The 14963-nt window shown below is 38.8% G+C and overlaps 1 protein-coding gene across 3 annotated transcripts in view; it reads left to right on the top strand.

The window, feature by feature from the left end:
- SGTB (small glutamine rich tetratricopeptide repeat co-chaperone beta) overlaps positions 1-14963 on the top strand; it is a 52736-nt gene that overhangs the window by 30998 nt on the left and 6775 nt on the right. For all 3 annotated transcript variants that reach the window (XM_049864521.1, XM_049864530.1, XM_049864512.1), the window contains 4 exons: positions 9034-9138; positions 11582-11720; positions 11819-11881; positions 14910-14947. In XM_049864521.1, the coding sequence (XP_049720478.1) occupies positions 9034-9138; positions 11582-11720; positions 11819-11881; positions 14910-14947 (345 nt within the window). The remainder of the gene's footprint in view (positions 1-9033; positions 9139-11581; positions 11721-11818; positions 11882-14909; positions 14948-14963) is intronic.

The raw sequence follows: 14963 nt of genomic DNA, 5'->3' as shown, positions 1-14963 counted from the left end.
AAAAATAGAGCACAAATTATTTTTGTGCTTTTCCTCTAATAAGATAAAGAGATAGAGGGTGTTTCAAAACATGGTGACTCTGACTCTATTGTTCTACTGAAATTTCATTAGTTATGCCCTGATAACCAGACAGCAGAGGCAGAGAGAACAGACCACATTGTTATTCACTTCAGACAGTGGCATGTTTAGCTTCCTCTCACGGGAGATTTGAATATAGCTTGGCTTCTCTTCCCTTTCCTGGCCTCAGAAGTTCAGACGCGCCTCCTCCTTTTGTGAGCTGCACAAATTTGCCTTCACCCTAGCTTGCGGTTTGTGATCTAAAGCTGTCAGGAGTGAAATATTACGATTCTCTTCTCTTTCCTTCTCTTCCTCTCTTCATTCTGGGTCTGATCTTTCTTGCTTTATTACCTATCCTATTATCAGTATCTGAAGCCAGAGAGCAAGGAGTCTTCCTCTAGGCCTCTTTTTCCTGTATACCTCCCAAATAATCTGATTTGTTCCCTCTTCCATTTCTCTTACTACTCCCTTAATTTAGGTTCTTAACTTTTGGTAAACTAATACCATAGTAACTTAAATTGACCTCCCATTTCCACTTTTACTCCCCATTCCAGAGTTCTGCCAAAAGGATCTTTCTAAAATGTGAAATTGACCATCTGATTTTTGCTAGTTCCAAATACCTGCATGGTTGAATTTAAACTCCTTAGCATGATATATCTTTTATAACCTAGGCCCTTTCTTTTCTCTTAACTTTATTATCTCTACTTGTTCTCCTACGCCATTCCTCTTCATTCTACCCTCTGTGTACATATAATGTGAAATGTACTGATTTTTAAAAAAATACCATTGGGCCATTTCTCAATCCTTTGTATACACTGCCCTTATGCCTAGAATATTTCTCACCTTATCTAATTGGTCCACTGCTAGTCATCCTTTAAAATCCTGTTTAGGTGTTGCCTCTTTTGGGACAACCTCCTTAATTTCTTCCACTCCCCAGCCTTCCTGACTATGCCCCTACACCCTTTTCCTTTATCTGGTGCTGTTTTATGTGGTAGTTCCTGGTCACATGTGACTATTTAAATGTAAATTAATTAAACTAGACTGTAGATAAGTGGTAACTTTGGTGAAGGGTAAGACAGTACACAATACTGGGGAAACCAGCACAACTTGACCAAAGCAAAGTCATAGAAGCTTCACTGACACATCCAGATTTCCATAGGGACCGAGTTACTGGGCTGAGGCCTGGGGACATCTAGCTCAGTTGGCATAACATAGTTTGTAAAGAAAATGTTCTATATCTGACTGTGGCAAGTAACATCTGAGGCCTTAAAAGCTTGTGAGTGGCCATCTGAGATATGTCTACTGGTCCCACCCAGTCTGGAACAAGGCGGAATGAAGAAAACCAGAGACACAAGCAAAAGATTAGTCCAAAGGACTAATGGATCACAACTACCACAGCCTCCATCAGACTGAGTCTAGCACAACTAGATGGTGCCTAGCTACCACCACTAACTACTCTGACAAGGATTACCATATAGGGTCCCAGACAGAGCAGGAGAAAAAATGTAGAATGAAATTCTAACTCACAAAAAAACACTAGACTTACTGATCTGATGGAGACTAGAGAAACCCCAAGAGTATGCCCCCCAGATACCCTTTTAACTAATACTGAAGTCACTCCTGAGGTCACCATTTAGCCAAAGATTAGACAGGCCTATAAAAGAAACAGTAGTACACGTACCTCAACCATATATATTAGACTAAATGGGCACACCAGCCCAGGGGCAAGGATGAGATGGCAGGAGGGAACAGGAAAGCTGGACGAATGGAAATGGGGAACCCAAGGTCAAGAAGGGGAGAGTGTTGACATGTTGTGGGATTGTCAACCACTGGCACAAAACAATATGTGTATTCATTGTTTAATGAGAAACTAATTTGCTCTGTAAACCTTCACCTAAACCACAATAAAAAAAAAAGTAAATTACTTAAAATATAATGAAATAAAAAAATTCAGTTCCTTGGTCACACTAGCCGTACATCAAGTGTTCAGTAGTCATATATAGCTAGTGGCTGCCATATTGAATATGCAGATATAGAACTCTTCCATCACAGAAAGTTCTACTGGACAGCTCTGACTGGGTTAATTACACCTTTCTCTGTACTGCCTTTTACCTTGATACTTCCATTCTTGCATTTACCATAGTGTTTATTTATTCGCATGTTTGTGTCCCTAGTAGACTGTGAAAGGTTGGAGGGCAGGGATATATCCTCTTTCTCGCTAAATGTTGGTTTCAAATTAAGTGTCCAGCATATTATAGATGTTCAACAAGAGTTTGTGTTGAATTGATTCAGTGAATTTTAGGAGTGAAAATTGTCTCTGGGTGAACATGTCTAGTGGTGAATCCATTCATATGGTAGTGTGCTACATTTTTTTTTAAAGGTACATTTTTTTAGAAAAACAAATTTAAACCTATATAAAACCTGTTCAAACTTATGGAAAGAGTAGTACAATGAATATCCACGTACACTTAATCTAGAGTCACCAGTTCTAATATTTTGCCACATTTTCTTTTTCTGTCTTTGTCTTTCTCTCTATGGGGGTGTGAAGGTATGTATGCATATATACAAATATATATGTATATACTTTTTCTTGCCGATCCTGAATTATTCAGCTTTATCTCCTAAAAATATATATTCCACATCATTATCATGCCATTCACACTTAAGAAAATTACCATTAATATAAAAATTTCCTCCTCCACGTGTCTGTCATTTTATTATACTGTGGGGGCTTGCATGTTGCTGTGATGGTGGAAGCTATGTCACTGGTATTCAAATACCAGCAGGGTCACCCATGGAGGACAGGTTTCAGCTGAACTTCCAGACTGAGACAGACTAGGAAGAAGGACCCGGCAGTCTACCCCTGAAAAGCATTAGCCAGTGAAAACCTTATGAATAGCAGCGGAACATTGTCTGATATACTGCTGGAAGATGAGCCCCCCAGGTTGGAAGGCACTCCAAAGACGACTGGGGAAGGGCTGCCTCCTTAAAGTAGAGTTGACCTTAATGACATGGATGGAGTAAAGCTTTCGGGACCTTCATTTGCTAATGTGGCATGACTCAAAATGAGAAGAAAGAGCTGCAAACATCCATTAATAATTGGAACATGGAATGTACAAAGTATGAATCCAGGAAAATTGGAAATCGTCACAAATGAAATGGAATGCATAAACATCCATATCCTAGGCATTAGTGAGCTGAAATGGGCTGGTATTGGCCATTTTGAATCGGACAGTCATACAGTCTACTATGCTGGGAATGGCAACTTGAAGAGGAATGGTGTTGCATTCCTCATCAGAAAGAACATTTCAAGATCTATCCTGAAGTACAGTGCTGTTAGTGATAGGATAATATCTATATGCCTACAAAGAAGACCAGTTAATACGACTATTATTCAAATTTATGCACCAACCACTAGGGCCAAAGATGAAGAAATAGAAGAAGGATTGGTAGTTGGAAAATACGGCTTTGGTGATAGAAACAATGCTGGAGATCGAATGATAGAATTTTGCAAGACCAACGACTTCCTCACTACAAATACCTTCTTTCACCAACATAAACGGCAACTATACACATGGACCTCGCCGGATGGAACACACAGGAATCAAACTGACTACACCTGTGGAAAGAGATGATGGAAAAGCTCAATATCGTTAGTCAGAACAAGACCAGGGGCTGACTGTGGAACAGACCATCAGTTGCTCATATGCAAGTTCAAGTTGAAACTGAAGAAAATCAGAGCAAGTCTATGAAAGCCAGAATATGACCTTGAGTAAATCCCACCTGAATTTAGAGACCACCTCAAGAATAGATTAGATGTATTGAACACTAGTGACCAAAGACCAGATGAGTTATGGAATGACATCAAGGACATCATCCGTGAAGAAAGCAAGAGGTCATTGAAAAGACTGGAAAGAAAGAAAAGACCAAGATGGATGTCAGAGGAGACTCTGAAACTTGCCCATGAACGTCAAGCCACTAAAGCAAAAGGAAGAAATGATGAAGTAAAAGAATTGAACAGAAGCTTTCAAAGGGCAGCTCGAGAAGACAAAGTATTATAATGACATGTGCAAAGAGCTGGAGATGGAAAACCAAAAGGGAAGAACACGCTCAGCATTTCTCAAGCCGAAAGAACGGAAGAAAAAATTGAAGCATCGAGTTGCAATAGTAAAGGATTCTGTGGGGAAAATGTTAAATGATGCAGGAAGCATCAAAAGAAGATGGAAGGAATACAGAGAGTCATTATACCCAAAAGAACTAGTCGATGTTCAACGATTTCAAGAGGTAGCATGTGATCAGGAACTGATGGTACTGAAGGAAGAAGTCCAAGCTGCTCTGAAGGCATTGGCAAAAAACAAGGCTCTAGGAATTGACGGAATATCAATTGAGATGTTTCAACAAATGGAGGCAGCACTAGAGGTGCTCTCTTGTCTATGCCAAGAAATTTGGAAGACAGCTTCCTGGTCAACTGAGAGGAAGAGATCCATGTTTATGCCTATTCCCAAGAAAGGCATTCCAACCAAATGCAGAAATTATAGAAAAATATCATTAATATCACACGCAAGCAAAATTTTGCTGAAGATCATTCAAAAATGGCTGCAGCAGTATATCGACAGGGAACTGCCATAAATTCAGGCCAGTTTCAGAAGAGGACGTAGAACCAGGGATATCATTGCTGATGTCAGATGGATCCTGGTTGAAAGCAGAGAATACCAGAAGGATGTTTACCCCTGTTTTATTGACTATGCAAAGGCATTCGACTGTGTGGATGATAACAAACTATGGATAACACTGCGAAGAATGGGAATTCCAGAACACTTAATTGTGGTCATGAGGAACCATTCCATAGATCAAGAGGCAGTTGTTCAGACAGAACAAGAGGATACTGATTGGTTTACAGTCAGGAAAGGTATGCGTCAGGGTTGCATTCTTTCACCATACCTATTCAGTCTGTACGCTGAGCAAATAATTTGACAAGCTGGACTATATGAAAAAGAATGGAGCATCAGGATTGGAGGAGGACTTATTAACAACCTGCGTTATGCAGATGACACAACCTTGCTTGCTGAAAGTGAAAAGGACTTGAAGCACTTACTAATGGAGATCAAAGACCACAGCCTTCAGTATGGATTGCACCTCAACATAAAACAAAAATCCTCACAACTGGACGAGTGAGCTACATCATGATAAATGGAGCAAAGATTGAAATTGTCAAGGATTTCATTTTACTTGGATACATAACACCCATGGAAGCAGCAGCCAAGAAATCAAAAGACGCGTTGCATTTGGTAAATCTGCTTCAAAGGACCTCTTTAAAGTGTTGAAGAGCAAAGATGTTACCTTGAAGACTAAGGTGCCCCTGACCCAAGGCATGGTATTTTCAATCGCATCATATGCATGTGAAAGCCAGACAATGAATAAGGAAGACCGAAGAAGAATTGACTCCTTTGAATTGTGGCGTTGGCGGAGAATGTTGGATATACCATGGACTGTCAAAAGAATGAACAAATCTGTCTTGGAAGAAGTACAGCATCCTTGGAAGCAAGGATGGCGAGACTGCATTTTATATACTTTGCACATGTTATCAGGAGGGATCAGTCCCTGGAGAAGGACATCATGCTTGGCAAAGTACAGGGTTGGCAGAAAAGAGGAAGGCTCCATGAGGTGGATTGACACAGTGGCTGCAACAATGGGGTCAAGCATAGCAACAATTGTAAGGATGGCACAGGACCAGGCATTGTTTTGTTTTGTTGTGCCTAGGGTTGCTATGAGTTGGAACAAACTTGACAGTACCTAACAACGACAACAGCATTGAAATTTCCTCAGTATTTCAGTATTTTATTTCAATATTTTTGATCTAGAATTCAGTCAAGGTTCATTACATTGCATTTTGTTATGTCACTTTAGTTTAATCCAGAAAGTATCTCCATATTTTTTCTCTTATTTTCAGGACAGAATTTTTTGAAGAGTTCAGGCCAATTGTCATATTCTGGATTTGTGTGATAGCTTCCTCATGATTAAATTTAGGTTCAAAGTTTTTGGTACAAATCCTACGTAAATGATTATGTAAATCATTTATTACATCATATTAGGAAGCACTTAATTTCAAACTGTTTCATTATTGGTAATTCTAAATTTGATATCTGTTATTCCTTTTATAGTTAATAAATAAATAATTAATGGAGCCAGACCATGTGAATATCCTGTTCTCCAAAAATCTTTGGCTCAATGATGTTATCATCCATTCACGATCCCTCCCTGAATCATTAATATATTAAGGGTTGCAAAATGGTGATTTTCTAATTTTATTATATATAATTTCCTCAGTTATTTCTGTAAAGAAAAGCTTTCCCCTTTTTCCACCTTTTTTTCCTTTCTCTGTGTATCCCTTCCTTGCCTTTTTGAGTATTATTATGGACTCATGAAGGAGCACTGATGGTGCAGTGGTTAAGCACTTGGCTGCTGACTGAAAGTTCAGTGATTCAAATCCACCAGCGGCTCCAGAGGAAAAAAGAGCTGGAGATTTGCTCCCATAAAGATTTACAAGCCTAGGAAGTCCTATGGAGGAAGTTCTAGTCTGTCATATAGGTTACTATGACTTGAAATCAACTCAGCAGCACACAACAACATAGACTCATGAATTTTTTAAATTCAGAAGGCATTGGTGGTAGAATTCTTGCCTTTTATATGGGAGACAGAGGTTCAATTCCTGGCCATTGCACCTCATGTGCAGCTACTACCTGTCTGTTGGTAGAGACTTGTGTGTTGCTATGATACTGAACAGGTTTCAGTGGAGCTTCCAAACTAAGGCTAGCAAGAAAGGCCTGGTGATTTACTCCCAGAAATCACCCAGTGAAAACCCGGTGGATCTCAGTGGTCTGACCAGCAGGGGATCATGGGAATGGCTTAGGACCAGGCAGCATTGTGTTACTTTTGTTACTGTTGTGCATGGTGTCAATATGAGTTAGGGGCCAACTCCACAGAGCTAACAAATCAGTTACCATAATTATTTTTGACATTAGATTATCCTATATTTGGCTAGTAGGAGCCCCTTCAAACTGGTCCCGTGTACTTTTTCATAACTTCATTTGCGTTTAAACACTTTGTTGCTTTCTGAGACAACAAAATACTCAAGATTTACTTCACGTTTTCCCATCCCCAGATACGGGCTCAGCCATTTCTCCAAGGAGCTCTGGTTCCTTTTTGTGAAGTATGGTATTTAGAAACTAAGATCTGGTCTCAAGATGTGATCATTGTTACAGAGTGTCATTGCATCTAGGCCCTATCAATGGACAGACCTAGGACATACATTTTTTAAAAAGTCATCAGTTTATACAGATAACTTTAATTTACATTCCATTGTCAGAGAGCTCTCCTTCACCTTCCCCCATTTTATATTTGTATCTCCCTTCTCCCAGGGTGAAAACACTACTTGCCAGCTCTATTCTTCATTATCCTTCAGTTGGTATTATAACACTGATACTACACTAACAACAAACCTACTAAATAAACTTCAGTTTTTTTTTCAACCTGTTTTGTAATAAATCCTACTAAGGATATATACTCAGAACACTGTGCTCAAAAGTTACTTGAATTTTTTTTCCTTTTTGATATACTTTAGGATCATATATTTCTGTTTGATTCAAATAGTTTCAAGATTTGCTTTTCATCCTTTTTTAAGTCTCACTCCCATTCCTATCCTCCTACCCTATCCCCACCCATCCCCCCAGAGGGTGAGAGTGAGACTGTTAATATAGGTTTGATCTCTGAGCCACGTTAAGTGTTACATATTCAAAAAGTAAAATTAAAAAGGATAATAAATAATGACTCTATCCCCTTTAAGGGCTCTTTGTCTTACATATGATATTAATGTTTCTATACCAGCTTTCTTTTGCTTGGTTTTCATTTTGCCTGATTGTCTTTTTCTATCCCTTTAACTTCCAACCTATGTGTGATTATGTAACCAGTTTGAGAATCTCAGTTTTGTTCTGGCAACTTCATGGTCACCAATGTATTTGAATTGCATTCTTCTCTTTGTTTGTTTAGCATGCCTCTTCTTGCCTCCCTCCACCTCCCAGTACCCCTTTTCACTTTCTATTGGATTGATTGAATTTTCTTTACTTCATTTTTTCTCTAATTATTTGGAAATTATACATTCTATATCTCTTCTTTTAATGGTCATCCTTGTCACGCTGTTAGTTTGTCTTGGAGGTAAGTATTTGAGGCAGAGAGCTGCAGCGTAGCATTCCCTTTTGTAGCTGTGAGAAATCTAAGAAGTGATCACAGCAAATGGTGACCACACTCTGGCCCCCCTGCCTGATTCAAGAGCATTGACTGTGGTTGCTCGTGTAGCTACTGTTTTTTGGCTGCTGGCTCTCCATATTGTCTTTCTTAGCATTTATTTTAGAGCTTCTGTTTTCCTGTTTCTTCTCTAGGTTAATTTTCCCTACTTGGAAACATCACTGAGAGTAGGTCATACTTAAAAGGATACAGGTCTACGCAAATATTCTTTTTACAAAGTTGGCTTTTTCAACCTTTTGCTGAGGGACAAAATTATGAGAATTTCTGAGAGACTGAAAGGATTAAAAAAAGTTTAGTCTGCGTTAGAAGTGAATTTTCATTCAAGTGCCAGAGGATTGGAATATTACTTTTATTTGTGCTTTAACCCCGCTGGTAAAGTACAGTTGTATAACACTCTGGGTAGCCATTCACAGCATAACTCACTTTGTGTGCCTCCTAAGTGACCCCAGATGTCCTAGCATTTTCAGTTTGGGCAAATTAGAAAGGCAGTAAGCAGGCAGATAATTTGCATCAAACAGTGAAAGGCAACCTATATATTTTCTCTGAACATAAGTTTCTGAGTTATTTTGGTTTGATTATCAGTTTTTCTTAGCTTGATATAGAGATTTACTGGGAGTGATTTACAATTTGGGAAAAGGAAAATGTGTTAACAAAAGTCTCTTCTCTTTCTTGTAGGGCTGCTGCTCAGAGTAAATTAGGTCACTACACAGATGCAATAAAGGATTGTGAAAAAGCAATAGCAATTGATTCAAAGTACAGCAAAGCCTACGGGAGAATGGGGTAAGTCCTAGGAAAATGTCCCAAATAGTGCCAAGTAATACCAGATTTACTTTTCATGAGTTGGCTTTAATCTCCTGCTTAATGTTGTACCTTCTGAACTAATAAGTTATAACATAACACAGTGGAGAAAATGACTGTCATTTCCACGACTTGGGAACAAGATGATTAGTTGTATGATAAGTAGTTAGTTGGAGAAGATTATACAACCATATTAGGTAGATTCAGTTCATATTTATGACTATATATCTCAAATGAGCATTCACTGTTGACTGACAGTCCTTCTATACTTCCTTCTAAATTCACCTTACCCACTCTCTGAGGTATTTTGCACCTTCCCTTCTCTCTTCAAATTTCTAGTACCCTCTCCATGGTGACTCTCATCTGACAATATTACTTCATACTTAATTGAGAAAATAGATGCATTTAGAAGAGAAGTAAGGAGTACTTCCAAATCTTCCAGCCTATCTGCATTTGTATACATACAGACTGCCTTTTTCCTGTTAAAATTGGAGGTTCTGATCTAAGACCATCCCCTCCACTTTATGCTTTTGATCACATCCCTTTGTAACTCCTCCAGGACTTAAACTTATACTTATCCTCCTTATCTTCTATAATACTAATTTTCCTATCTCTAATAGATGACTGGCATGTGAAAAGATCATAAAAATCATCCATCTGAACCCTCCTTTTACCCAGTGTTCCCCTCTAGCTACTACCTTATTTCATCTTTCTGTGCAAGTTGTCTGTACTTGTCATCTCTTCATTCTCTCTTCTGTTCACTCCAGTAGGGCTTTTGAATCACCTCTTTAGAGTCACTGGTTGTCTGTATCTTGCCAAGGACAACGCTCAGTTTTGTATCCATATTATACAGACTATATCTAATCCTTCAGCAAGTTCTGTCTTGAATCTCAGCGTTGATCACTGTCTTCCTCATGACCCTAGTCCAAACCACCACCTCCTAACTGGTCTCCCTGCCTCTACTCCAACCCTTGCCCGTGTCTGTCCTCTACAGATAAACCAGAGTGTGCTTTCTAAAGTGCAAATCAAATCACATGACTCTGTTGCTAGCAGAATAAAACCCAAGCTCCAAACCATGGTCCTATAATACGATCTGACACCTGACTACTCTGACATTATCTCTTTGCACACTTTGTTTTCTGTGCTCCCTTTGTGAGCTTTTGTCCTGTACCTTAAGCAGACCATACTTGTGTCTTTCTCAGAGGGCCTTTGTGTTTACTGCTGCCTCTGATTTTTCATATGACTGTTTTCTTCTCATCATTCAGGTCTCAACTCAGTTGTCACCTTTTTAATGTGGCTGGCCTTGAGCAGCTCCCCTATTCATTCTCTTTAATATTATCATTTTTAATTTGCATGTTTATTGCCTGTCTTCCTCAGGTTGAATGTAAATTTCTTGAAGTCAGAAACTTTATCTTTTTCATTGTAGAATCCTCAGTGTCTAAAATAGTGCCTGGGTTTCAGTAAGTACTTACTGACTGACTGTTGATTTACTGGGGACCCTGATGAAGTATCTTTCATGGTTGACTAGTAGACAGCTAATTAGGTTCTGAGAAATTTTCTGTGGTTAGGCACTGTATTTTATCCATATCAGAAAACTGTGAGGTAAGTCAGCAAAGAAGGAATTGGTGTGATTTGTTAGAAATCAAACCTAGAAAAAACAAAATCCCCAACATTCTCTCTCCATATATACTTTTGGCCATTATTATTTACTTCTGAAGTAATTATCCAATAAATAAATTCTAACTGGGTATAGGTAAACATTAAAATTTAGTAACTATTTGATCTGTGCCTGCGATAATAATTTATGCTATTTGCATTGTAAAGGGTGCTAATTCTATTTAACAACTAAAGTTTCTTGTTCAGGAATAGTAAGCTGATAAACCATAGCCCCTTTCCCCCCTTTTTTAGTGGTAAATTGGTGTTTACCATGGCTCAAGTTCTCTGTTAGGAAAAAGGAAGAAGTGGGACATTATGAGGCACAAATCTAGTTCAGAGTCCTTAAAACGGTTTTAGCAACATGGAATTATATGACCATAGGATTATTAGTTAGCTCACATCTTTGTGGAGCTTAATCAAGGCCTTCATAAGCAAACTGTTCCACATTTTAGGCATCAGAATGGAAAGGTAGACAAGGGTCATGTCTAAGTGTAAAATTCAGGATGCTTTTTTTTTTTTTTTTAGGACAGCCAAGGTTGTCAGGAAGCAGAATGAAGAGAGTTCAGAGTCATAGAATCTTAGAGCTGGAGTGCATTTTATTGTTCCAGTTTTTTTCCAGTGATACATTCCTGTGAGCCATAGTATAATGAATAAATTAAATGTAATCTGAATTAAAACTGAATACCAGGGCAATCCTTGGCTACATTTATGATGTTCTGATGCTCTCTAATCATATATGTTATATTCTTATACTCTTTATTTTCTTCAGGCTGGCCCTCACCGCCATGAATAAATTTGAAGAAGCAGTTACAAGTTATCAGAAGGCAATAGATCTTGACCCTGAAAATGATTCCTATAAGTCAAATCTGAAAATAGCAGAACAGAAGTTAAGAGAGGTATCCAGTCCTGTAAGTTATAAGTGTCAAACGGCCGAAATATTTTGTCATTCACAATGTATTGTAATTACATTGTAGCAGTTAGAGTGATTCTCAGAATTCTTTTACAGACAGGAACTGGATTGAGCTTTGACATGGCCAGCTTGATAAATAATCCAGCCTTCATTAGTATGGTGAGTATATTACCATTTCTGCTCTGTTGCCTGTTTTCCATAGCACTGTATAGTTTTAATACTTTTTAGAAACAAATAAGGAAGCTTTTGTGGTGGGTGGTGGTGAGTGGTGGCACAAGGCTGTGGCAGAGGCTCTTAACCTACTCAAGGACCTGTTTGTGGGAAAGCCATGGATGAACTTCAGGAAGCCCAGGGATTCCCTGAAATTGTATGTACAAACTTGTATATATGGGGATATATGCATTTTTCTTAGGGGGAGAACCATAGTTTTCATCAGATTGGCAAAGGAGTCTATAATTCACAAAAGGATAAAAACCACTCTCCTATACAGAAGTGCTCCTAGGAATATCTAATTGAGGTCTGAGGATTTTGGCTGTAGTGGTTCCCTACGTTCACTCCTCAGCATTATCTGCCTTCCTTTCTATCTTAGAAATTTATTTGAACTTTTAATATAATTCTCGTGTGTGTACTCCATCCTTCAAGCTGACAAAATCACTTTGGGACCTTTTTGAAAGCACAAATGCTTTGGTCCAATACATGGACACTCTAATTTGGTGGGTTTGGGATGCCACCGGGGCATATAAGCAACTTGGATGACCGCATACTGCTGGCTGAGAACAATTCTATTACATGCTATGCCCTTGGAAGGCAGGAATCATTTCTTATTCATCTTTGTTTCCTTCAAAAAACATCTGTTGCATCTACTAAATCTTCAGTTGAATTGAAATGCACAGATGACTCCTTCCCAGTGAGACAAAGAAGTCTTTTGAGCAACTGGTTGTTTTTATTTTCCATCAAACTTAAGTCAGTTTTCCTTCCTACTTAGTCAGGAAGTTTATGTCTCTTTGTAGGTTTTGTGACATTTTTGAACATTGTTACTCATTGCCAGGCCTCAGGTTATGCTGTTGTAATGGGATGTGAAAACGGAATTCTTTTAGTTTCAGATTTGGCATAGGCCCTGAGATGCTTTGTGGTGTGGGACCACCATGGAGGAGTTGCAAAGGTGGGGGTTAAAAACATGTCTTGTGACTCTTAGAAAAGAATCAGACTGATAGGGATTAAAGAGGATTTTTGAAGACAGCTATTGGAATTCCAGAGTCCTGTTCTATGAGCCAGGGAAGTAGGTAGGTGTGTCCTCATCTCAAGCCCACTGAGAAGGGATTTTTCTAACCCACTCAGGAGGCTTTCTCTATGGCCCTCCTTTTGGAAGACAGCGGCCTGGTGTCTGACTTGCTAGCTAAAGAGGCCTGTGGCTGAATTAGTGGTTTGGATTGGGAAATAACTGTCCTGATGACAGTGGAGTGGAGGTGTGTTTGCTGTGGACCAGAGTTGAGCACACATGCTTGTGAGATGGTTCCAGTCTCAACCTATCTAATGGGACTTTGCCCAAGGGGCCTCCTGGAATGTGATGGGATCCCAACACAGAGTCTCTGGAGAAGGACTACTAAGAACCTGGGACCAAAAGGAAAGTCATAAGCATCCAGCCAGCGAGTATATTATTTTTCAGAGAATAGGTGAGAAATCTTGGGTGGGTGGGTGGGGGGAGGTATCTGAAGAACCTCAGAAAGTACCCATGAGAGATTGAGAGTAATTTTAAACAACTGTCAAACTTAAAGAGCAGCAATGCAAAACCACTGTGATAGTAGTCATCAAATAACTTTCCTGCTCCCCTCACCTCTCTTTCCTCCACTTAACCCAGACCCTGGAGAGCCAAAAATCTTGGTCAGTGAGCTGGGGAAAAAGGAGTAGAAGCATTATGGGGAAAAAGGGCAGCTAACCATGCCCTTCTGTTCTATGGCAAATGGCCAATTTGTAGCAGGCCCATGCTAGGGAGGGAGAAGTTTTACCTATAAATGAAGTTTTATGTATTTAGTTATTACACTGAGTAAGACATATTAATTACTGAACTGAAAGTCATAACAAAATGACTGGAGGACTTCTTACTTGAAGGCGACCAGAAAAGCCATGGCAAGTGCTCTAAATTTCTTCTCTGGCTTCAATTGTAGGAGAAAGGGGAAGAACTAGTTTTGCAGAACCAGCTTAAAGGGATTGTGAAACTAAATAAAAATATGTTTATGGCTCATAATGTACTTTTTATCTAATGCCTATAGCACACGTTTTTGCTCAGAGGCACCAATCCTGATTGAGACTTAGGATAGTTATTGAATTATATGCAAGTCAACTGAACAATTATCTTCTGACAGTAAAAGTGGTTTTTTTTTTCCCAACACCTCATTTAGGATCGATGAATCAAAAATTACCGTCTACCAAGATTTAGGCTAAATTTAAATTTTTCATGAATATTGTTGACAATAAGGAGTCTGGTGGCGCAGTGATTAAAGTGATCGACTGCTGACCGAAAGGTTGGCGGTTCGAAACCACCAGCTGCTCCGTGGGAGAAAGATGTGGCAGTCTCCTTTTGTAAAGGTGTACAACCTTGGGAAACCTGCAGGGTCGCTGTAAGTCAGAATTGACTTGATGGCAGTGGGTTTTGTTGACAATACCAAGTTGAGACAAAAAATTGTTATATTTCCCAAATGGAAAATTTTTAAAGTGTGTGTATAAATCTGATTTACTCCCACTCCCAATCCCACTGTAAACATGAGAACGATTGAAACCACTTGGCCCCATGGAGCACAGTCACATCTCCTTTGGAGTGCACCATCTCAGGTGTGGAAGATACTTTTAACTTACATTTAAAGTTTCTACTTTCCCTTGTGGCTCAATTGATCTGATCATTCGTAAACTACCATCAGTATCCTTAGTTTATAGTGTTGCTTGTAATCTCTTTTTCCTTGCAATGTATTTTTTAATGACTTTTTTCCTATTCTAGTACCTCCTCTTTTTCCCATTCACTTTGTATTGTACACTAAAACTGTGTAAAATGCTATATTGTTTAGCCACTACTAAATATATATATATATATATATATATATATATATATATATATATATATATATATATATCTTTGTCAAAGATCCCTAAACATTAAACACCTTTAATGGGAGATGCCATTTTTCAATTCCAGGCAGCAAGTTTAATGCAGAACCCTCAAGTTCAACAGCTGTAAGTATATTGAAAG

The sequence above is a fragment of the Elephas maximus genome, chromosome 2 (genome assembly GCF_024166365.1).
Source record: "Elephas maximus indicus isolate mEleMax1 chromosome 2, mEleMax1 primary haplotype, whole genome shotgun sequence".
NCBI classification, from domain to species: domain Eukaryota; kingdom Metazoa; phylum Chordata; class Mammalia; order Proboscidea; family Elephantidae; genus Elephas; species Elephas maximus.
This window is presented reverse-complemented; position numbering and strand designations above follow the sequence as displayed.